The sequence below is a fragment of the Anolis carolinensis genome, chromosome 1 (genome assembly GCF_035594765.1).
Source record: "Anolis carolinensis isolate JA03-04 chromosome 1, rAnoCar3.1.pri, whole genome shotgun sequence".
Classification (NCBI taxonomy): Eukaryota; Metazoa; Chordata; class Lepidosauria; order Squamata; family Dactyloidae; genus Anolis; species Anolis carolinensis.
This window is the reverse complement of record NC_085841.1, coordinates 190,879,620-190,905,049: the sequence shown is the minus strand read 5'-3', so window position 1 is coordinate 190,905,049 and position 25,430 is coordinate 190,879,620. Positions and strand designations below refer to the sequence as shown.

Here is a 25,430-nt window from a genome sequence, read left to right as displayed (position 1 = left end):
TTTTTCTGAACTTTTAATATGAAGAGCACTTTCTTAACTGCACTTTACAACAAATACTTTCTAGGTATGCCAGTCTAGTTTTTCTGTACATTTTGTACTACCCATCCCCTATTAAGACCATTAGTTTTTCTTAGAAAAAAATAAACATGTTTCAGTCTTGACTATCAGGAGGTAACAACAGGTGATTTTCATCTACCTCCTATAGAAGGAACACTACAAGTGTTCCTTGTAGTGATTTCCCTTTGCTTCATAATATGCTAGTATTGAAATCAATATGCCCATGTTTAACCAAAACAGTGAAAAGAAGAACGTATAAATTTCAGCACCTGAATATATACTTCTGTGGGGGCAGATTGCCAGTAATTTAAAACTAACCAGTTTTATGAAGTGGGGGTGTTTTGCAATATATGAATGTGTACAGATGTTCACTAAGCTTCATAATTTTGTAAATGTTCAAGATTTTTTTTTCTGTGTCAGGAGCGACTTGAGAAACTACAAGTCGCTTCTGGTGTGAGAGAATTGGCTGTCTGCAAGGACATTGCCCAAGGGACGCCCAAATGTTTTACCATCCTGTCATGTCCACACACAGGAAGCTGGAGCTGACAGGTGGGAGTTCACCCTGCTTCCCGGATTCGAACTGCTGAACTTTCAGTCAGCAGTCCTGCCAGCACAAGGCTTTAACCCATTGTGCCATCAAGGGCTTCTTCAATATTGTCAATACTACTGATTTGAATCCTTAAAATATAATCATTTATTTGTATCATTGGTTGTGTAATTACTGAAATTGCCAGTGGTCTGTGAAATCAAAATGGCAATGCCAAACACTAGCTCCATATAGACCTTTAAGCTTATCCTACTCCTAGAACTATAAATAGCAGAATAAGAAACATCTTCTGTAGCTCTTGGATTTTACTCTGGATAAGATAACATTCTAGTGAGATTCTGCTCCTATGTTTAGCTGGTCTTACAAGCTACCACCTTTATTGCTTTCCTTTGGATTTGAAATGCTCTAAATGCTTCATCTAATGTTTGCCCTATAGCGTTTAACAGTTCATTTATTATCTCCAGTCCCCTGTTTATATAGACATGGGATATCCATGGGTTCCTATTTGTGGAGCTTTGATCTAATAGCATGGTCATAAATCAACCCCTGTGATGAAAGACCTGTAGTGGCTTTGCTTTTGAACCGATTATTTGTTTTCAGGAGATACTAATTTGTGTTCTTTGTTTGCAGGACTACTTCATATTTAGAGATGGTGATATTCTTGGAAAATATGTTGACTGAAGGTGTCTGATGGCTGCATTATCATGAAGGTGTCATTCCACAAGAAGTGCTCAAATGTTTTTGTTCCATCATGTAAATAATTATTTTCTAATAAATGCAAAATCTATCAAATAATTGAGTATCATTGTGTCTTCAAATAAAAATCTGTATAGTCAAAATACATTTAATTGTATGTCATGTTTTGTCATTTTGCATAAACATAAATCAGTATGTAACAGTTTTAACAAAAAGGATGAGAAAGCAGTGATAGCTATTGGTTAAAACAAGAATTACAGGACAGTGAAGTCAGTTTTTTGTGATACCACATGCATTGCAACCATCTTTTGAAATGAGTGCGGCAAGTATGAATACTGCAATTAGTCACCTTGATTAGCATTTAATGGCCTTGCAGCTTCAAAGCCTGGCTGCTTCCTCCCGGGGGGAATCCTTTGTTAGGAGGTGTTAGCTAGCTCTGGTTATTTCCTTTCTGGAATTTCCCTGTTTTCAGAGTGTTGCTTTTTATATACTGTCCTGATTTTAGAGATTATATTGTTCTGTATTATTATACCACAGTAATCTATATATATAAAAGAGTGATGGCATCAGGGCAGCGGACAAAACAACAAAACTACATGCCCCCCAACCTCGAAATTTAACAACACAACCCATCATCCACGCCTCTAGGTTGATACAACAAAAAGAAAAGAAAAATAAAGTCCTAATTAGAGGGAGAGGAATAATTGTTTTTATCCAATTGCTGCCAGTTAGAAGTCTAAGCTCCGCCCACTTGGTTTCTTAGCAACCGACTCAGCCCAGGGGACGGGCAGAGTTAGGCTTCACTTAGGCCTCTTCCACAGATTATCTAAAGCCCCAGCTTCTGCCAACCCAGAAGTTCGAAAACATGCAAATGAGAGTAGATGAATAGGTACGGCTCCGGCGGGAAGCCGGAGGAGTCTACGGACAACGCCGGCTCTTCAGCTTAGAAATGGAGATGAGCACCCAACCCCCAGAGTCGGACACGACTGGACTTAATGTCAGGGGAAAAGCTTTACCCTTTACCTTTACTACCACCAATTCCTCAATACTTTATTTCCCATACCACCAGACTTCGCCACAGCAACGCGTGGCCGGGCATAGCTAGTCTATATATATAAAAGAGTGATGGCATCACGGCAATTCACAAAACAACAAAAGTACAGGCCCCCCAACCTCAAAATTTGACAACACAACCCATCATCCACACCTCAAGGTTGATACAACAAAAAGAAAAGAAAAATAAAGTCCTAATTAGAGAGAGAGCAATAATTTTTTTTATCCAATTGCTGCCAGTTTAGAGGGCTAATCTCTGCCCACTTGGTTGCCTAGCAACCAAGGGACAGCCATGTTTCAGTTAGGGGACAGGCAGATTTAGGCCTCACTGAGTCTTCTTCCACAGATTATCTAATTTGCACTGGATTATATGGCAGTGTAGACTCAAGGCCCTTCCACACAGCTATATAACCCATTTATAATCTTATATTATCTGCTTTGCACTGGATTATCTTGACTCCACACTGCCAGATAATTCACTTCAGTGTGCATTTTATACAGCTGTGTACAAGGGGCCTCATATAATCCAGTTCTAAGCAGATAATATAAGATTATCAATATACAGTAGAGTCTCACTTAGCCAACGTAAACAGGCCGGCAGGATAAGTGAATATGTTGGATAATAAGGGATTCAGGAAAAGCCAATTAAACATCAAATTAGGTAATCGTTATACAAATTAAGCACCAAAACATCATATTATACAACAAATTTGACAGAAAAAGTAGTTCCATGCGCAGTAATGCTATGTAGTATTTACAGTAGAGTCTCACTTATCCAACACTCGCTTATCCAACGTTCTGGATTATCTAACGCATTTTTGTAGTCAATGCTTTCAATATATCGTGATATTTTGGTGCTAAATCCATAAATACAGTAATTACTATATAGCATTACTGTGTACTGAACTACTTTTTCTGACAAATTTGTTGTCTAACATGATGTTTTGGTGCTTAATTTGTAAAATCATAATTTGATGTTTAATAGGGTTATCCTTAATTCCTCATTATCCAACATATTTGCTTATCCAACGTTCTGCCGGCCCGTTTATGTTGGATAAGTGAGACTCTACTGTACTGTATTTACAAATTTACCACTAAAATATCACAATGAATTTAAAACACTGACTACAAAAACATTGATTATGAAAAGGCAGACTGCATTGGATAATCCAGAGCATTGTATAAGCGAATGTTGGATAAGTGAGATTCTTCTTTAATATGAAATAATTACTGGGATAGAATAATGCAGAACAATATAATCTCTAAAACCAGGACAGTAAATAAACAGGGGAATTCCAGACAGGAAACAATCAGGGCCAGCTAACACCTCCCAACAAAGTATTCCCATCATCAAAGTCTGGAAAATCCTCTGTTTTCTCAGGGCCACAGACAGTAGAAGCACATAAAATATCGCAAACAACACCACTCTGAAAACAAGGGAATTCCAGACAGGAAACAATCAGGGCCAGCTAACACCTCCCAACAAAAAATTCACTCAGAGAGGAAACAGCCAGGCTTTAAAGCTGCAAGGCCATTACATCCTAATCATTTCTCCTAATTGCAGCATTCATACTTGCCTCCAACAAACAAAAAAAACCAATCAGAAATATTGTATATTCACAACCTTTAGGAAATAATATCCCCTGATGGAGCAGCGTGTTAAAGCGCTGAGCTGCTGAACTTCTGGACTGAAAGGCCACAGGTTTGAATTGGGGGAGCGGAGAGAGCCCCCACTGTTAGCTCCAGCTTCTGCCAACCCAGAAGTTCGAAAACATGCAAATATGAGTGCATCAATAGGTACTGCTCCGGCGGGAAGGTAACGCCGCTCCATGTAGTCATCCCATATGACCTTGGAGGAGTCTACGGACAACGCCGGCTCTTCGGCTTAGAAATGGAGATGAGCACCAACCCCCAGAGTCAGACACAACTGGACTTAATGTCAGGGGAAAACCTTTACCTTTGACCTTAACTACCACCTATTCCTCAATACTTTATTTCCCATACCACCAGACTTCGCCACAGCAACGCGTGGCCGGGCACAGCTAGTTATTATATATTATACTATTATATATTATACTTTGGGGGGGGGGGGCTTGAGTGAAGGACATACCTTGGATGTGTTGGTGTATTGTGGCCAAATTTGGTGGCATTTGGTCCAGTGGTTTTCTTGTTAGCTCGGTCCTAATTATGCTCGTAACATTTTATATCTATCTATAGATTCATATTTAGAATTTATTTGGGAATTTCCAATGTACTTGGGTTGGCTGTGTTATAGTGATATATATGCAAGAGGCACCACTGTTTCTGGAAAAATTTAACTTGCATGTATGTAAAACCCACACTGTGAAACGTTTTCATATAAACTGCTGTCTTTTGTTGAACGTGCTTCATATTTATGTTAAAAGTATATATTAGATATTCTAGTTATAATTATTTTAAGTACATGGAGGCAATTCCATTAAGAGGTCGCCCAAATGATGTTGGGTATCACAACAGAACTGGAAAGGGGAGAAGGGTATTATCACATTGTTTATTTATCAATCAATCTCAGAAATAATACTTTTTAAATTATCCATCCAGTATTGATGAAAAAAATCTGAAGATGCTGAATTAGCGATCCTAAGCAAATACAGATTATAGCACCTACTAAAAATTAACATTTATTAGTATACAACTTCGTGGTTTTTCTATATGTTATAACTGTATTCTCATTTTGATTGACGTGATAGTATACAAAGACCCCTAAATTGTAGTCCTTTCAGAAATTACTTTCTGAATCTTATTAAACATGTCTACCAGTCACCTTGTAAGCAACCAAAATCTAATGTCTAGGGTCCAAAAGATTTTTAAGCATTAATGTTTTCGAAAAGCAAGCCTACATTTATGTTTTGTTTGAAAAGTCATGACAGTTATGTTTATTTTGAACTTACAGTCCTTTTTATGTAGGTAAGTAATTAAGGAAAGATTTTTATTTTTTTAAATAAATTTTTATTACATTACTATTCATTTTGTTACAAAGAAAAGAAAAATCTTTACAATTCATATAATTAAATCTTTTCCTTTCCCCAGTGTTCTACCCGTTGTGCTCCCCATCACCGGAGTCCATTTCTTTATAGTCCAACCAGAACCTCATTTCTTCTGGCGGGGATTGATTCCCATCTTCTCTCCTTAATGTTTCTTCGATAAATTTCTTCCATATACTTTCAAAATCATTTTTCTTCCTTAGGCCTTATTTAACATTTAAATTACATATTAATTTATCATTTATTGCTAATTTCAAAATTTCCTTTTGCCAATCTTTTATTTTAACTTCCACCTCCCCTTTCCAATTTCTTGCTATTAATAATCTTGCAGCCATTAGCAGCATTCCTATCAAATTATTTTCATTTTCTTTCCATACATCTGTATTATAAATAGATAATAGTATAGTCACTTGGTTTGTACTGATTTTTTTCCCTTCATGATACTATTTCTACTATGGCCTTTCCCCAAAAACTCTGTACATACTCACATTCCCACCACATATGAATATATGTCCCCCTTTCTTGACAACCCCTCCAACATTTTTATGAACAGCTCTTATCCATATTATGTATCTTTATTGGGGTCAAATACCACTTCCATACTATCTTGTAGTTTATTTTATTCTAATTGATACATTTTTGAGATGCCTTGCTTTCCATAATTTTTCCCAATTTCTTTCTTCTACTTTTATTCCCAGTTCTTCCTCCCATATTTCACTTGTTAATATCCCTTTCCTCCCACCTTTAATCTCTATTAATATTTTATATATCATACTGGTTATCCCTTTCGGAACTTAAAGTCCTTTTTAAGAACACAATAATCAAAGATACCAGAGTCTATAACAGGGGTCCCCGAACTTCTTAAACAGGGCCAGTTCCAATATGAACAAATTCCTATGCACACTGCACATACCTTATTTTGAAATAAAAACACAAAACGGGAACAAATCCAGCCTCATTGTTAATATTAATTATCATCATCATTAGAATAATAAAAATAATAAAGAGGGTTGGAAGAGACTCCTTGGGCCATTTACTCCAACCCCCCTTCTGCCTTTGTGCACCAGTAGCACAAGCAAAGCACCCCTGACAGATGGCCACCCAGCCTCAATGTTAATAATAATAATAATGACAATAATAATAATAATAATAATAATAATAATAATAATGATGATGATGGTTGAAAGAGATCCCTTGGGCCACTTATGCCTTTGTGCACCAAAAGCACTAGCAAAGCACCCCTTAATAATTAATTACCAATTAAATAATAATTAAAATAATGTTATAAACAAAGCTTTGGAAAGCGCACACCAGGCGAGGGAGGAGGCGGAAAAGGTGCATGCGCCTTTCCCTCTTTCATGCAGCACACATCTTCCTCAGCGGAGGAGGAGGGAGCCGCTGCTGCAGGGGCCAGATAAATGTTTTCGATGGGCCGCATGTGGCCCATGGGCTGTAGTTTGGAGACCCCTGGTCTACAATGTTTCCATGAAACAAGTATAACTAGTGAAAGGCTTCCTATCTAGTGGTGGTTTCCTATTTTACAGACAAAAGAAAATCCCTGAACAGAAGTAGCATAATTGTATTCAAGTTAAATCAGTTTGTTACTATTAAAACACTTATTGGATCTTAGAAGGTGGGGCATAGCACAGCGGACTAAAATCATTGTGCTGCAGAAAAATCCTGCCAATCGAAAGGTTGGCAGTTTGAGGCTGGGTTGGGGTGAGTACCCGCAGTTAGTCCCAGCTCACCTGCCCATCTAGCAGGTCGAAAGCAGAAATACAAATAGATAAATAGGTACCACTTTTAGCAGAGATATAATAAAGGTGTCCTTAAGGACATGGATTGAGAGGAAAGCTCCTCGGCATGGAAGATAGAACCCTCCATGGCCGGAAATGAGCACAGCCTCCAAGATGCCGGAAATAAGATGGGGAAAACTGCCTTTACCTCTGTTGTGTTGTCTGTCCTTGTTAATTGTGTAATCAGCATTTAATGTTTGCCGTATGTGTGTTCTGTGAACCGCTCTGAGTCCCCTTTGGAGTAAGAAGGGCAGGGTATAAATACGACAAATAAATAAACATAAGCAAAAGAAAATGTAGATGCTATTTGTTTTCACATTACTATTTTACTTCCAGAATACAAACAACTATGCTGAACAGCTTTCTTCTTGACTGGCTTTCAAATGCATTGGGGATTATCTCAATCATGGCTACCAACCAGACGGCTATTGAGGCACTATGCCTCTGCAAAATCAGTCACACAGGAATAGGGATAAACTGGAGTATAGTTACGCAGTGAAGTCTTGCTGGTGCGCTCCTTATAGACAACTACTTGACCATTAGGAGAAAGCAATCTTTGACTACTTGGAGCTTTGATCTGATCAGCTCTTCCTTACGTTCTTATGAGCGCAGTGGGAAGGTGGGAAATGTGCACATACAATCTGTTTTCTATTAGGGCTCCTCGCAGCCCTTGTGCATGTCACTGTTATCATGTTAAGGATGGGAGACTATTTTTAAATCATGTCAGAAGTGACTTGAGAACATACTAGAAGCCACTTCTGATGTGAGAGAATTGGCTGTCTACAGAGACGTTGCCCAGGGGATGCCTGGATGTGTTACCATCCTACTGGGAGTCTTCTCTCATGTCCCTGCAAGCTAGAGTTGACAAATGGGAGCTCACCCCATCTCGTGGATACAGACAGGCACCTTCAGGACAGCAACCAAACCAGGGAGCCCCCACTGGTGCAGTGGGTTAAACCCTTGTGTCAACGTGACAGATGACTTAAAAGTTGGGTTGCTGACCTGAAGGTTGCCAGTTCAAATCCAACTCGGGGAGAGCGTGGATGAGCTCCCTCTACCAGCTCCAGTTTCATGCAGGGACATGAAAGAAGCTTTCCACGAGGATGGTAAAAACATCAAAACATCCAGGTGTCTCCAGGGCAACGTCGTCGCAGACAGCCAATTCTCTCACACCAGAACCGAATTGCAGTTTCTCAAGTTGCTCCTGATACGAACAAAAGCAACCATACCTGTTGGCACAAGGGTTTAACCCATTGCACCACAAAAAAGCCATAAGTAATGGTATGTCACTTTCATTACAAGGACCTGGAGGGAGACAAAATGGAAAAGTAGTTTCTGGGGTTGTGAATCAGCTGTAGAGTATACTAGGCTTCAAACAAAAATGCTCCTGTATTTCAGGTTGATATTCTGATCCTAAATATCTTTATGTTTCATGAACAAGAGACACATGTAATCATGTTTTAGGTCTTAATATGATTGTTAATAGAGCTATCCAATATGCTGAACTTGTGTCTTGTGTGGTTCTTTTAACTTGTAGATTAAAACCTAGAGCAGATTCACTACTGACCAACATGAAAGGCCCAAACCTGTATGTACGATACCAGTATTCTGCTGTCATTTGCTGCATCAATTTTTATCTCCAACTTGCCTGCTCTTCAACGCCTACTGAGGCAGATTGCTTTCTCCTTCTCTGTGGGTTGAAGCCTAAGAAAAGAGAATGGGAATTAATGGGAGGATGTCTTAATTCCTCCTCCCTCACAGTTGCCTAGACACCTGAAAAGAGCATCTGGATTAGATTGCATTCTGCTGAAACAGGTGAGATATACTATCCCAAAAAAATGAAAAACTGGAATGCTGCCCTTGTATGATGGAGGTCACTGTTCCTTCACCTCTATTAAGAAAAAAATCACATCCAATCCAGAACAAAAGCCAGTCATACATGGGTGAGGTGCACCACATTGCTTTACTTCCAGAATATATCAAAATGTATTTTGGTGCCATCAAAATTCAAGACTTTCCTCCCTGCAAATTACCTTGGGAGCAGGAATCATGCAAAAGCTGCACAGGATGTTGTGGGGAAACGGCTGAGAATATTAAATCATCCTTTCACTGCGAGGCTATCATGCAAGGAACAAGGACAGTCCTGTTTATTTGCAACTTTAGCTTATCACAGTTCCCGTCAATAGGCCAGCTGCAGGAAGGACATTCTGACCATAATTCTCTTTAATCGTAGATCCCAACAAACAGGATTTTCTTTCTCCCTTTCCTTCAAAAGCAGTAATTTTCAGAAATGCAGTAAGCCTGCTCTATTGGCAAAGAAAGAGGAAAACTTGTTCCAGCCTCACCAGATAAAATGAAAGCAAAATAAGTATGCATCAGGACTAAATATTAAAGCTTAGCATGCTGTATGGCACGTGGGAATTGTAATTGACTTATCTCTATGTTATTACAGTAAGAGGGTTGTAAAAGAAGAATCAGGTAAGTTCATGGTGCTCCCTGGTCTGTTCTGCAATATTTTTCCTTTCTCAGGTACCTGTATTTATTATTTACAGTAGAGTTCCGCTTATCCGACTTCTGGTTATCCGACCTACCGTATTATCTGACGTGCGGCCCAGGGTGCTTGCTGGAGGGAAGAGATGTGGCTGGAGCACTTTCCCTCCCAGCAAGCAAGGCAGCAACATGCAGCGGGGCTTTGTTAAACCAGTTGCTTGCCAGGAGGGATGAGGCTCATCCCTCACTGCAAGCACCCAGCCCGTTGGAGAAGCCCCGCCAAATGTTGCTAGGCAGCAACATGCGGCGGGGCTTCTCTAAATCAGTTGTTTGCTGGGGGGGGGGGGGGGTGAGGCTTTTCCCTCCTGGCAAGCACCCGGCTTGCCGGGATGGATAATAGTTTCGGTTATCCGACATTTGGCCCACCCGTTTATGTCAGATAACAGGAACTCTACTGTAATAACTTATTTATTGAATTTATATTCCACCTTTCTCCTGAGATATGATTCAAGTTGACTTACAATCATTTTCAAAAGATTAAACAAAAACATTATTTTCCAAAAGTTAAAAAGTAAATAGGTTTGCTCACTGTGTCTGGTTGTGATCCCCAGGTTGTGCTAGTCAGCTTTCGTATGATATTATTTCTAGCACCCACTTTTTGCTTGATATTCAAGCAGTGCTTCTTATAAGTCAGAGCATGGTCCAGAGTAACTCCCTAGTATTTTGGTGTGCTGCTGCAATGCTCCAGTGGGATTCCTTCCCAGATAATCCTCAGAAGCAGAGATGCTTGTCTGTTCTCAAGATGAAAAGCACACGTCTGCATTTTAGATGGATTAGGAATCACCTGGTTTTGCTTATATTAGTCAGTAAGAGCACCTAAAGTTTCGGAGAGCTCTTCTGTTCAACTATTTCAAAGCTCCCTGCTTGAGCGGTGATGGCACAATCATCAGCATATATAAAATTCTCTGTCCCTCCTCGCAGTGGCTCATCATGTGTGCAAATGTTAAACATTGATGGAGCAAGCATGCTCCCCTGAGGTAGGCAGTACCTATTGATCTACTCACATTTGCATGTTTTCAAACTGCTAGGTTGGCAGAAGATGGGGCCAACAGCAGGAGCTCACCCCGCTCCCCGGATTCAAACTGCCAATTTTTCGGTTAGCAAGTTCAGCAGCTCAGCAGTTTAATCTGCTGTGCCATCAGGAGCTCCAGCACCAGTTATAGCTCTAACTATTACTTAAAGTTAATGGGAATTTGTATTTTCAAGGTCATGGGATATAAATTACTTAAGAATCCCCCCATGTATTTATTTGCTTTTGTCTTAAGACTTTCGTTGCTGCAATGCTTAATTTCATTGCAGTCTCAAAATGCCTGAAAGGAGAGCAACGCAAATGCAAAAAACAAAAACAAAAAACAAAACTCTCAGAGAACGTCACTTTTATCTTTTGGAAAGGTTTAATGCCAATGAATGAAGGCCAAGTAAATGGAAACCTTGCCAAGCCTTGATGAGAGAACTAACTCTACAAGGCCGTTCTCTCTGGGCTGTTCTCTCCTACAACTGCAAGAGTTTTCTTTCTTCTATGGGACACCTTTCTCAAGGATAATTCATTCCGCTTGTTTTGCTGCGCTTGGTCTGAGAAGAAGAAAACAGATGGAGATAAAAGGCCCGAGCAGAGTATTGCTGCTTAGGGGCCAAAGCTCAGTGTTTTGATGAGTTTCAAGGTCTCCGTCAATGCCAGAAAGCACAAAGCATTTCTCAAATAGTTGCAAGACAGTCAGGCACAAAGTGTACAGCGATGGCATCTCTTTACAGGCCACATATGCATGGAAGAAGCTGGAATCGAAAGCAGGATTTTACATTCACAGAGGTTTCTTTTGAAATGAGAACTCTATACATATAAAGGATAAAGGGACTTACACTGAAGTGATGTGTTGCTGTTTCTTTTACTTGCGGTTCCTTATTTGTGCAAAAGTTTGAAACACAACTTAGGCTGGATCTACGCTGTCTTATATCCCAAGATCTGATCCCAGATTATCTGCTTTGAACTGGATTATATGAGTCTACACGGCCAGATAATCTGGAGGGTAAAGGTAAAGGTTTTCCTCTGACATTAAGTGCAATCGTGTTCGACTCTGGGGGTTGCTGCTCATTTCTATTTCTAAGCCGAAGAGCCAGCGTTGTCCGCAGACACCTCCAAGGTCATGTGGCCAGCCTGACTGCATGGAGCTGTCAGGACCCAGGCTGCAAGGCACCAATAACCATACACAGAGGCCAGAATCTATCTAATATCTTTATTGAAGGAATATATAAAGTTAATAAAAACAAGTGTAGAAAATAGTCCAGAATTAGACCTTTCAGGAAAGGTCAAAATTAGTCCAAAAAAGCAATGTCCAATATGAAATATTAAGGTCCAAAGTTGTAATCCAATAACCGAAACGCTCACTTTGCCAGGCAAAGTGAGGGGAGATGGCAAGGTCCTTTAGTCCATGAACTTGAGCAAGGCTAGGAAATAACTTGATACTTGAAACAAGGCTTGAATCGTGGAACAAGGTAGCAAGGAACAAGAACAAGGTCCGTGGAATAACTTGGTAAAATCCGTGAAACAAGGCAAGGTTTAGTCCTGGGAAACAAGGCAAGGTCCGTAGGTAAACAAAGGCTGGAAAACAGGAGCGAAGGCTGGAAACAAGGACAAGGCTTGAGCAGGAACGAGGCTTGAAACGGAGCGCGCTGTCCAGACACAACTCGCTCCGGAGGCTGACGAATTGACTCCGCAAAGTTACTTCGCGGGTAAAACACCTATATAGAGTCTAACTTTCCCGCCGAAGCAGTTCTCTGGGAACCAGAAACGAAAGCTAAACTCTGAGGCCAGATGTTTGACTCCTTAAAGATTCTCACGAAAAGCAGGCTTAATTGGCTAAATTCTTAGCTGTTATTCTAGCACTCCTGCGCGAGGCTGCTTCCAAACCTCTCTGTTGTTTACAAAATTCATGGCGAGAGAACACAGGAGATGTAGGCTCAGGGTTTGTTTGACATACTTCTGGGGCACAACTTTCTTGCAGGTGCAAGGTTCCCAGATCTGCCTGGGAAAGATCTTGCTGAGAAGATTCCAGTTCTGACTGGGAAGGTAAAAAACCCAAGTTTTCTTCTTCATCAGGCATCACACTGTCATGAACAGGACTACAAGGCCCATGAGTCATCACACTATCCCCCTCCTCAAGCCCCCTCCCAAACTGGGACTCTCTCCCCAAGGCGTGAGGTCGTGGCTTGGCGGGATAGGTCTGATGAAAGCGACGGGTCAGATCAGGAGCATGGACTGTGGAGGCGTCTTCCCAAGAGCGTTCCTCAGGGCCAAAACCCACCCAGTCAATGAGATATTGCAGGCGGCGGCGGTGAAAGCGAGAATCCAAAATGTCCTCAACCTCGAACTCCTCCTCCCCATTCATCAAAACAGGAGGGGGGGCCGGTTGGTCTGTATCAGGACGCACATCATCCGCCGGAAGGAGCAGGGAGCGGTGAAACACTGGGTGAATGCGCATTGAACGCGGAAGTTGGAGTTTGAAAGTCACGGGGTTTAATTGCGCCACCACAGGATAGGGGCCAATGAAACGGGCATCTAACTTCCGGCAAGGGCGATGGGAGGGCAAAAAGCGAGTGGACAGAAAAACCCGATCTCCTACCTTGATTTCGGGGCCCGGTTGGCGATGTTTGTCCGCGTGACGTTTATAGTCCTCCTTGGCTTGGTCTAGTTGTTGGAGCAAAAGTTGTTGCACCGCTGTGAGTTCCTGCAGCCAATCCTCTGCTGCGGGGACTTCTGAAGTTTCAATGACAGGGGGAAAGAAACGTGGATGGAAGCCGTAGTTTGCAAAGAACGGCGTTTCTTTTGTAGAAGCTTGAACTCCATTGTTGTAGGCAAACTCCGACAGTGGTAACAGGGAAGCCCAATTATCCTGTTGGTAGTTTACATAACAGCGAAGGTACTGTTCCAAAGTGGCATTGGTGCGCTCCGTTTGCCCATCTGTTTGAGGATGATGAGCTGAAGATAAACGAGAGTCTATACCCAATAGTTTTTGTAGTGCCTTCCAGAAACGAGAGGTGAATTGAGATCCACGGTCTGTGACCAGACTCTTGGGCAATCCATGTAATCTGAAAACATGTTGGAGGAATAGATCTGCCGTCTCTTTGGCCGTGGGAAGGCCTTCACAGGGAATGAAATGGGCTAACTTGGTGAAAAGGTCCACCACCACTAGGATCGTGGTGAATCCACAGGAAGGTGGTAGGTCAGTGATAAAATCCGCAGAGATTATTTCCCATGGGCGAGATGGAGTAGGAAGGGGATGCAGAAGCCCTGAGGGCTTCTCCCGTCTTGTCTTGGAGCGCTGGCATACTGGGCAGGTGTTGACATATTTTTCCACATCCTTGCGGATCTTGGGCCACCAGAAATCTCTTAGGATCAAATGCATGGTTTTAAATAGTCCGAAATGCCCTGCTGGCTTGCAGTCATGACACAGACGAAGTGCTTTTTCCCTGCCCTGCCCTGGTGGGATATAAACATGATTTCTATAGCAAAGCAGTCCATCCTTAAGTGAGAAGGGAAATTGCAATCCTTGACGGAGTTGGTCTTGCGCCCAGGCATCTGCTTGCTGACTAGCCCTGATTTCTTGAGCACAGAGGGGTCCAAGAGTAGGAGAAGTTGAATCAATGAGAGTGGATTTGGTGTTCCCCACTGTGAGCGTGGCAAAGTTCTCGGGTTGTAATAGTTGGGATTCAAAGGTCTCCTTGCGTCCTGCAGCGTATTCCGGTTTACGTGACAGGGCGTCTGCTTGCTTGGTTTGAGCTGGGGTTACATAATGAATCTGGAAGTTAAAACGTTCAAAGAATAAAGCCCAACGTTGTTGCCTCTGATTTAGTTTGCGGGCGGTTCTTAGATGCTCTAGATTCCGATGATCAGTATGGACTTCAATGGGAAATTTGGCCCCTTCTAGCCAATGTCTCCAAGTTTCAAAGGCTGCCTTTATGGCCAATAGTTCCTTTTCCCAGATGGTGTAATTTCTCTCTGGTGCTGTTAGTTGACGGGAATAAAAGGCACAAGGATGAAGGTGATCTCCCACCGGTTGTAGGAGTACAGCCCCAATTGCCACATCAGAGGCGTCTGCTTGCACAACAAAAAGGGTTTCAGGATCTGGGTGCTGAAGAATTGGCTGGGACGTGAATAATTTCTTTAGTTGCTGGAACCCTTTCTCTGCTTGATCTGTCCAGCGGAAGGGCTGTTTCCCACGGATGCAGCTGGTGATTGGGTCAGACCAGCGGGCAAAATCTGGAATGAACTTGCGGTAATAGTTCGCGAACCCCAAGAAACGCTGCACCTCTTTCTTGTTGGTTGGCGCCCGCCATTCCAATACTGCTGAAACCTTTGCCAGGTCCATGGAGAGCCCTAGAGGCGAGATGCGGTACCCCAGGAAATCTACCTCTTGTAGATCAAAAGCGCATTTTTCCAGCTTGGCATAGAGCCCATGATCCCGCAATCGTTGTAACACCATTTTGACGTGGTTCTCATGTTCTGATTGTGATCTAGAAAACACCAAAAAATCGTCGAGGTAGATTATCAAGAACCGATCTAGATAATCCTGAAAGATGTCATTGACAAAATGCTGGAACGTTGCGGGAGCTCCGCATAATCCATAATTCATAACTCGGGACTCAAATAATCCGAATTTAGTCTGGAAGGCGGTCTTCCACTCGTCCCCTTCTCTGATGCGAACTAGATTATAAGCCCCCCGAAGATCCAGCTTGGTGTAGACCTTGGCTCCTCGGAGTCGGTCTAGAAGGTCTGAGATTAAAGGCAGGGGATAGCTGTTTCGCTTTGTGATATTGTTCAATGCTCTATAGTCCACCACCAAGCGTAAGTCTCCTGACTTCTTTTTCACAAACATCACCGGGGAGGCGGCTGGGGATTGAGAGGGTCTGATGAATCCCTTGCGAAGGTTTGTCTCTATGAACTCCCTGAGAGCTTCTTGCTCCGGTTCAGTCAGGGAGTAGAGATGCCCTCGTGGGATCGGGGCCCCCTCCACCAAGTCAATGGCACAGTCATAAGGTCTATGTGGGGGTAGTCTCTCGGCTTCTTTTTCATTGAATACATCCCAATACTCGGAGTACTTCTTTGGCAAGGTGATAATGGGCTCGGTGTCTGTGGTATGGCAGACCTTGGCTACGAGGCAATGGTTTTGGCAGTACCTTGAAGCGGCTCTTGAATGGGTTTTTTGACCGGGTTGGCGAGCCTCTCTACGCCCGGTCGTTGGCTTCCCCCGCCGGCTGTGTGCCAGCCGCCTCAGACGCCTTCGTCTCCGTGGAGGACGCCGCCGCAAGACGGGCGGCGGGCTTCCCTTTGGCTGGGCACTCTCTGGCGAAGTGGCCCCCGTTCCCGCAGTACCAACAGAGGTTTAAGCGTTGACGACGGGCCTTCTCGGCGGCATCTAGTCTGGGACGCACGTTGCCCAACTGCATCGGTACCTCCTCGCTTCCCCTGGGGTATGGGGTTGGTGGTGGGGGTCTCCACACTGGACGTGGCTGAACGCTGGCGGGAGCGGGGGGTTTTGCCCCAGCTCTACCGCTCTGGCCTCGAACCCACTGTTTCCTGTTGGCAATCATGACTTCAGCCCGTAAACATTGATCAATGAGTGCTTCGAGGGTCTGGGGAGGATCCACCTTGGAGATTTCCTCCAGCATTTCGATGTTGAGACCCTCCCGGAATTGTCCTCTAAGGGCTACATCATTCCAGCCGGTGTTGTGGGCCAGCACTCGGAACTCGGCTATGTACTGAGACATGGGTCTGTCTCCTTGGAAGAGGCGGCGGAGTTTGTGACCGGCTGCCTCCAAATTGTCCTCGATTCCCCAAGTCTCCTTAAGGTGGTCCAAGAAGCGTTGCGCTGATCTTAGGTGTGGAGAGGCTTGGTCGAACAGTGCCGTCGCCCAGTTGGCCGCTGGCCCGTCTAGAAGACTGTAGACCCACGCCACTTTGATGTCTTCTTGGGGAAACTCGGCAGCACGGGCCTCTAGATAAGCTTGACATTGGCGACGGAAAACATGAACCTTAGAAGCTTCTCCAGTAAACTTGGTTGGCAACGCCATGGCCGGAAGACGGATTCCGCGTTCCTTCAAACCCTTTATTTCCCCATCCTGTGCATTGAGCTTATCACGGATTCGGTCCACCTCATCCTTGTCGATGGTGTAGGTAATCGGCTGGCCGCCCGGTCCAGGTCCGGCTCCGGTAGACATACTGGCCGAGGTTAATTGGTGCTTAAGGTGGCGGAGTCAAACTGTCAGGACCCAGGCTGCAAGGCACCAATAACCATACACAGAGGCCAGAATCTATCTAATATCTTTATTGAAGGAATATATAAAGTTAATAAAAACAAGTGTAGAAAATAGTCCAGAATTAGACCTTTCAGGAAAGGTCAAAATTAGTCCAAAAAAGCAATGTCCAATATGAAATATTAAGGTCCAAAGTTGTAATCCAATAACCGAAACGCTCACTTTGCCAGGCAAAGTGAGGGGAGATGGCAAGGTCCTTTAGTCCATGAACTTGAGCAAGGCTAGGAAATAACTTGATACTTGAAACAAGGCTTGAATCGTGGAACAAGGTAGCAAGGAACAAGAACAAGGTCCGTGGAATAACTTGGTAAAATCCGTGAAACAAGGCAAGGTTTAGTCCTGGGAAACAAGGCAAGGTCCGTAGGTAAACAAAGGCTGGAAAACAGGAGCGAAGGCTGGAAACAAGGACAAGGCTTGAGCAGGAACGAGGCTTGAAACGGAGCGCGCTGTCCAGACACAACTCGCTCCGGAGGCTGACGAATTGACTCCGCAAAGTTACTTCGCGGGTAAAACACCTATATAGAGTCTAACTTTCCCGCCGAAGCAGTTCTCTGGGAACCAGAAACGAAAGCTAAACTCTGAGGCCAGATGTTTGACTCCTTAAAGATTCTCACGAAAAGCAGGCTTAATTGGCTAAATTCTTAGCTGTTATTCTAGCACTCCTGCGCGAGGCTGCTTCCAAACCTCTCTGTTGTTTACAAAATTCATGGCGAGAGAACACAGGAGATGTAGGCTCAGGGTTTGTTTGACATACTTCTGGGGCACAACTTTCTTGCAGGTGCAAGGTTCCCAGATCTGCCTGGGAAAGATCTTGCTGAGAAGATTCCAGTTCTGACTGGGAAGGTAAAAAACCCAAGTTTTCTTCTTCATCAGGCATCACACTGTCATGAACAGGACTACAAGGCCCATGAGTCATCACAGGAGCGCCGTTACCTTCCTGCCGGAGCGGTACCTATTGATCTACTCACATGTGCATGTTTTTGAACTGCTAGGTTGGCAGAAGCTGGGGTTATCAGCGGGCGCTCACTCTGCTCCCAGGATTCGAACCTGCGACCTTTCGGTCCACAAGTTCAGCAGATCAGTGCTTTAACACCCCGCGCCTCCGGGGGCTCCAAAATAATCTGGAATAAACAGATAATCTGGGATTATGTAGAGCAGATGATATATAGAGCAGTGCGGAATAGGCCTAAATTGTCCAGAGGTCCAAAGGCATCAGGTTTAAATGCAGCTGCACTCCAAGGGCCCTGCCACACAGCCATATATAATCCAGAACATCGAGGCAGATAATCCACATTATCTGCTTTGAACCAGATTATCTAAATCCACATTGCCATCTAATCCAGATAATGTGGATTTTATACAGCTGTGTGGAAGGGGCCTAATTCCAGTTTTTGCATACCACATTATAATAAAGACAAAATAAAGACACACACTCTCCTTCAAGGTAAAAAGGAATTTCACATTCTGACAAGCCATTTTACAAATTCCATATTTCAAAACAGCAATTCTGTATTCCAAAATAAATAGTGTCCCCTTCCATAAATCCTATCATGACCAATGCCCCTTCTATGGGCCCTTCTACACTGCCATGCAATGCAGAATATCAAGGCAGGTAATCCAAATTACCTGCTTTGAACTGGATTATCTGAGTCCATACTGCCATGTAATCCAGTTGAAAGCAGATAATCTGGATTTTATACAGTTCTGTAGAAGGGGCCTACACGGCCATATAAAATCCAGATTATCTGATGTGAACTGGATTATACGGCAGTGTGGACTCATATAATCCAGTTGATAATATGGTAGTGTAGAAGGGGCCAAAGTGTAAAGAACAAAGTTCAATGTTTTTCTTTCTCCGGGGTTCCTCATCCCCCATTTCAGGGGATTTGTGTTTCTTAGGCCCCTTCCACACAGATCTATATTCCAGAATATCAAGACAGGAAATCCCATATTATCTTCTTTGAACCGGACTATATGGCAGTGTGGACTCAGATAACCCAGTTGAAAAAAGTTACTGTGGGATATTCTGTTTTGATATTCTGAGTTATATGGCTGTGTGGAAGGCCCCTATGTGTGACTTGGCCGAAACTAAAAAAATTAAGTTCAACAGGGATAAATGCACAGAGGCGGAAAAAATGAAATGCAAAGATACAGAATGGGAAACGCCTGGCTCTACAGCAGTACGTGTGAAAGGGATCTTGGAGTCCTCGTGGATAAGAAGTTAAATATGAACCAGCAATGTGATGCGGCAGCTAAAAAAGCCAACAGGATTTTGGCCTGCATCAATAGGAGTCTAGTGTCTAGATCCAGGGAAGTCCTGCTACCCCACTATTCTGCCTTGGTCAGACCACACCTGGGGCCTCAACACAGTAGAGAGAAAAATCAACTTAAAATCCGGTTTCTGCCTCCTGCAGAATTCTGGGGTTTGTAGTTTAGGAGGAGGCTTTGACAGCCTCACTAAACTACAAACCCCAGAATTCTGCAGGAGGCAGAAACCAAACTTTAAGTTGATTTTCTCTCTAGTTTGATGAAGATGCTGAAATCATACTGTGTCCAATTCTGGGCACCGCAATTTAAGGGAGATGTTGACATGCTGGAATGTGTTCAGAGGAGGGCGACTAAAAAGGGTCTGGAGAACAAGCCCTATGAGGAGTGGATTAAAGAACTGGGCATGTTTAGCCTGCAGAAGAGAAGGCTGAGAGGAGACATGATAGCCATGTACAAATATGTGAGGGGAAGTTATAGAGAGGATGGAGCAAGCTTGTTTTCTGCTGCCCTGGAAACTAGGACGCAGAACAAGGCCTTCAAATTACAGGAAAGGAGATTCCACCTGAACATGAGGAAGAAATTCCTCACTTAGAGCTGTTCACCAGTGGAACTCTCTTGAGTTGTTGAAGTCTTTAGCAGCCAGAATCACTGGGTTGCTGTGAGTCATGAGGATCCCCCAGCCAAGGAAATTCCACCTGAACATTAGGAAGAACTTCCTCACTGTGAGAGCTGTTCGGCAGTGGAACTTTCTGCCCCGGACTGTGGTGGAGGCTCCTTCTTCTGGAAGCTTTTAAGTAGAGGCTTGATGGATGGCCATCTGTCGGGGGTGCTTTGCTTTGAATGCAAAGATTTCCTGCTTTCTTGGCAGGAAGGTAGGTTCATGAGGTCTCTTCCAACTCTATGATTCTATATATGGTCGGAGGCGGGATTCGAACCTGGTCTCCAGAGCCGGAGTCCAACGCTCAAGCCTCCGGGCCGGCTAACTCTCGCCTTGGAAGCCTTTGGCGCTTATTAGGAGCTGTCACTCCAGCCGTCCCAACTAGCTGAGCCCCTCCCACTTCTCCTCCTCCGCAGACGTTGACGTCACGAGCCCGTCCCAGCTCTCCTTCCTTTTGTAGCTGTGTTCTACTGCGCCCCCTCCCTCCTCCCTCGGAGTGGGTGAGCCGTGTTCGCGCCTCCTCCTCCGCCCTGACGTCACGGTGACGCGTGGCTTCCTGTCCTCGCCGGCTGTTCTGCCTCTCCCCCCTCCCGGCTCCCCTCTGGGGGGAAGTTCGTCTCACGTCGTCGTCGTCTCGGGCGCGTGCCCCCCCCCCCCTCATCCTCCCTTCCGCTTGGTAGTCGCTGTTGCTGCCGCCGCGCGCCGCCGCCGCCGCCGCATCCGGGTCCTGGCGCCGCTCGCTGTCACTATGGTCATGGCGGAGGGGACGGCTGTGCTGAGGCGGAACAGGCCGGGCACCAAGGCCCAGGTAAGGCCCTCGGCTTTAGGAGCCCCTCGGAGATTCTGGAGAAAGTGGGGACGCCGGCTAGAGCGGGGAGGGAAAGGCGGGCTGAGGAGGGAGAAACGCAGGCAGGCTTCGGGCCTAGTTTCTCTTTCTCCTTTACTCCCAGCCAGGTCCTAGGAGAGCGGGCGGGAACAGAGGCCTACTCACACATTTATCTATACACATACACACACAGCCTCCCATAGGGCCCTTCCCTACAGTCATATAACCCAGAATACCAAGGCAGAAAATCCCACAATATGTGCTTTGAACTGGGTTATCTGATAGGTCCACACTGCCATATATTCCAGTTCAAAGCAGATAATGTGAGATTTTATTCAGCTCTGTGGAATGGGCCTTATACACATCCGTATCAATCAATCTATCTATATCAGTGTTCTCAACCTTCCTAATGCCCGCGACTCTTTAACACAGTTCCTCGTGTTGTTGTGACCCCAACCACAAAATTATTTTCGTTGTTATTTCATAACTGTAATTTTGCTACTGTTATGAATCGTAATGTAAATATCTAATATGCAGGATAATAATAATGATAATGTGTTGTCGAAGGCTTTCATGGCTGGAATCACTGGGTTGCAGTGAGTTTTCCGGGCTGTGTGGCCATGTTCCAGAAGCATTCTTTCATGACGTTTCACCCACCTCTATGGCAGGAGGTTGTGAAGTCTGTTGGAAACTAGGCAAATGGGGTTTATATATCTGTGGAATGACGTCCTGGGTGGGAGAAAGAACTATTGTCTGTTTGAGGAAAGTGTGAATTTTGCAATTAATACCATGATTAGTATTGAATAGCCTTGCAGCTTCAAAGTTTGGCTGCTGCTGGTCTGTGGGAATCCTTTGTTGGGAGGTGATTAGCTGGCCCTCATTGTTTTTTTGGTCTGAAATACCTGTTTTGGAAAACTCCCCAGGTTGAGAACCACTGATCTATATACTTGTGCACACATACACACACACAGACGCACACACACACATATACACACAAACATCTGTATGCAGATGACATCCAACTATCACTCTTTTCCACCTACTGCTAAGGAGGCTGTCCGGGTCCTGAATCGGTGTCTGGCAGCTGTGACAATCTGGATGAGGGAGAACAAATTGAAATTGAATCCAGACAAGACAGAGGTACTCCTGGTCAGTCGTAAGGTGGAACAGGGTATAGGGTTATAGCTTGTGCTGGATGGGGTTACACTCCCCCTGAAGACACAGTTTTGCAGCTTGGGAGTTCTCCTGGATTCATCATACTGAGCCTGGAACCCCAGGTTTCGGCAGTGTGCGTCAGTTGCACCCGTACCTTAAGAAGCCAGTCTTGGCCACTGTTATCCATGGTCTTGTTACATCTCGATTAGATTACTTCAACACCCTCTTATGTGGCTTTGAAGACTGTTTAAAAGATTCAAGTAATCCAATGAGTGGCAGCCAGGCTGCTCATCAGAGCGGTGTACATGGAACATACAAACCCCTTGCTGCGTCAGCTCCATTGGCTGCCAATATCCTACCAAGCACAATTCAAAGTGCTGGCTTTAGCCTATAAAGCCCTAACCGGGTCTAGTCCAGCTTACTTGTTCAAACGTATCTCCCCCTATGAACCAGTCGGAGTGCAGAGATCTTCTGAGGAGGCCCCGCACTCGGTCCCGCCTTCCTCACAGGCGCGGCTGGCAGGGGCAAGGGACAGGGTCTTCTCAGTGGTGGTCCCTCGGTTGTGGAATTCCCTCCCTAGCTACATTAGATCACCCCCTCTCTACTGTCCTTTAGAAAGAAAGTTTAAAACCTGGCTATGGAACCAAGCGTTTGGAGAGTAGTACAGGGCTATACACAACTACAAAGTGGATGCAATTTCTATGTTAGGGTTTTATAATTTTCATGATTTTAGTGCTCAATGTATATTGTAATTTTGTATGTTTGTATGTTAATGTGGCATTGAATTATTGCCAATTTGGAAGCTGCTCTGAGTTCCCTTTGGGGTTGAGATAGAACGGGGTAAAAATACAGTAAATCTTGAATCTAATGCGCATCATAATTTCAGCAAGGTAATTTAGCCAAAAAAGGTGAGCATTAGATTCAAGTAAATAGGAGATATATATCACATACACACACATATATACACGCATATATATACATATACACACATGCACCTATATACATATACATACACACCTATGTACATATGTACACACATATACATGTGCTTGCACGCACAGAAACGCGCGCACACGCATGCATACAGCAATGCTGACACAAAGAAAATCAATCCATTTGATTGTGGAGCTGGGAAAGCGTTCTATGAATAAAAAGACAAAATCAATGGGTCCCAGACCAAATCAAGCCTGAACTTTTCCCTCTGAGCCAAGATGACTAAACTGAGCTTGCCCTACTTTGGATATATTATGAGAGGACTCACTAGAAAAGACAGAAAGCACAGAGAGGACTCAATAGAAAAGGCTTGGGAAGGTGGAAGGCTGTAGAAAAAGAGTAAGGCCATATCCCAGGTGGATCAACTCCACCTAGGAAGTCGCAGACCTGAGGCCTAACACAGGCCTGTTAATTGCAGGCTGTCTTGGTGGCCTCTCATTTATAGAGTTGTGCCATAAATAAAAACCAGTCTGTTAAGAACAATATACTGTGTGTCCCCACAATGTATACACCTTTCAACAGCTAATAGTAGCTGTGCGGTTATTTGAAGACTAGAGAAAATAAACGTTGCAGTAATGAATTAACAAATTGTGATTTGGGATGGAATTGAAGAATGTTTTTAAAATGATTGAACCAAAGTTTAAAAATACTATATTTACATTTTGTGTAAAGTGTACAAATCATCATTGCTGCACAATAGCGCCTGCATAATTGAAGCTCAGAGTTGCAATCCTCACATAGAAGTTTATCTTGTAATTTCAATGCATTGCTGTGGAAATCTTTAATCCTAGTAAGTGCACATATTTTGTGGGGGAAATGTAAAAAATATTCAGAATTATCTCTCTCTGTGTGCACAGTATAAAAGATGGATATTGAAATCAATCATGGTGAAAGTAAGTGAGGGCAATATGTTTTGAGGTACCCTAAATATGCCAGATCCCATCTGATTATGGAAACTAAAGCAAGATCAGTGCTGGTACATACCTGGATGCTGCCAGTTATATTTCAAACAAAAGAACTGGTAAACCCACCTCTGAGTATTTCTTGCCTAAGGATGCCCTATACAATTCATGGTGTCCCTGTAAGTTGACAGGTGACTTGAAGGCACATACACATACCCACATATTTTGGGAATAGATTGGAATGTGGATGCGAAGAACTGGTAGCAGACTTTTCTAATTTGGTTCCCTCAAAATATGTTATGAGGACTACTCCCATCACCCTCGGTTTGAGAAAGAGAGGTTTGCAATGTTCGGTGTAAAGCAGAGTTTGGTGATGGTTCAGAGCCAATGTGCTTTTGGAGTGTTGCTGTAGGATGAATGGCAATAGTGTTGCGTATTTACAAAAGGAAGGGTGGAGTTGCAGGGTGGTGACCAGCTTTATTGGTCTATCCTGTATTGTTCAGGTTTAGTGGCTTTACAGTAACAGTATTTATCTAATTGTTTGGGAGAAAAGTGATGTCATTGGAGTGAGATGGATACTGACAGTAAACCTGTTTTCTATAATTAAGAGGAGTCACACCAAATTCTGTGAGTAACTTTTCAAAATAAAACAAGAAGTTGAAGACTTTCTCTCTCCCATTTCTGAATATGCAATTCTGACATGTGTTGTTATTTTAGGTTATTTATCTGATTGTTAAAACCATATAGATAGGTGCTTTCCTGTAAAAGAGAGTCTAGAAGATAAGCAGGCTGTAGCTAGTTCTTTTTAATGGCTGCTCTATTGATCTATGTGTTTGCTCTTTTCTGCAACAGGATTTTTTTCCAGCTGAAAAGAATGATGAGTCATCCTCATAAAATAGCTTTAGGAGATATACCTGCTGAGATAAAATGGGTGTGGGTGCATGTTCAGTTGTGTAATGTGCATGCATATATCCTTGCAATTTTGATTACAAAACTATTTGAGCCTATTATTTGATTTAAACACGTTGTAAAATTTAGTGCAGGCCATCAGTTTAAAAGGTGATAATAAAAGACTGCCATTTGATAAAGAAATTTAATTATTTTTGATGTAGTTCTTAAAATTTTTATTTAACCAGAAGTTTTGCATACAGAGTAATCATGCACATCACAAAAAGCCAGATGTTAGAAACTTACTTTTTGTTGCAGCCCCAAACCTTCTGTTTGGAAAAATCCCTATTAACAGAACATATTCCTCAGTTCAAAATGCATAGGTTTGCATTGTACTAAACCACTTCTGTGTATATATATTGTTGGGTAATTTCCTCTGGTATCTATGAGACTTTATCCCAGATAATTGTATATTTAGACCATAAGTACATATTGGAGTGTAGTGGAAGTTTTATAGCTGCAAATCCCTAGAATATGTTTCTCAGAATCAGCATAATGAACTTCTTATTTTTTGCCCCTTAGTAAAAAGAAAAAGAAAAAGAATAATACAGATACCTGTCCAGTATCCCCCTGCTCCCCTTTGCTTAAAAATGTGTAGGGTAGGATAACAAAAACTACGACATCAATATAAATGAATGGATTGGAAGTTG

At 43.3% G+C, this 25,430-nt stretch overlaps 1 protein-coding gene across 2 annotated transcripts in view; it reads left to right on the top strand.

Moving 5' to 3' along the window:
- Positions 1 to 25,430, top strand: part of LOC100558629 (MOB-like protein phocein) — a 41,551-nt gene that overhangs the window by 7,436 nt on the left and 8,685 nt on the right. The window contains exon 4 of one of the 2 annotated variants that reach the window (XM_008120067.3): positions 1,235 to 1,447. In XM_008120067.3, coding sequence (XP_008118274.1) covers positions 1,235 to 1,285 — 51 coding nt within the window. In that variant the 3' untranslated portion in view covers positions 1,286 to 1,447. Of the gene's footprint in view, positions 1 to 1,234; positions 20,765 to 25,430 lie in introns of those variants that run through there. The other variant, XM_003226993.4, reaches the window with a different exon arrangement.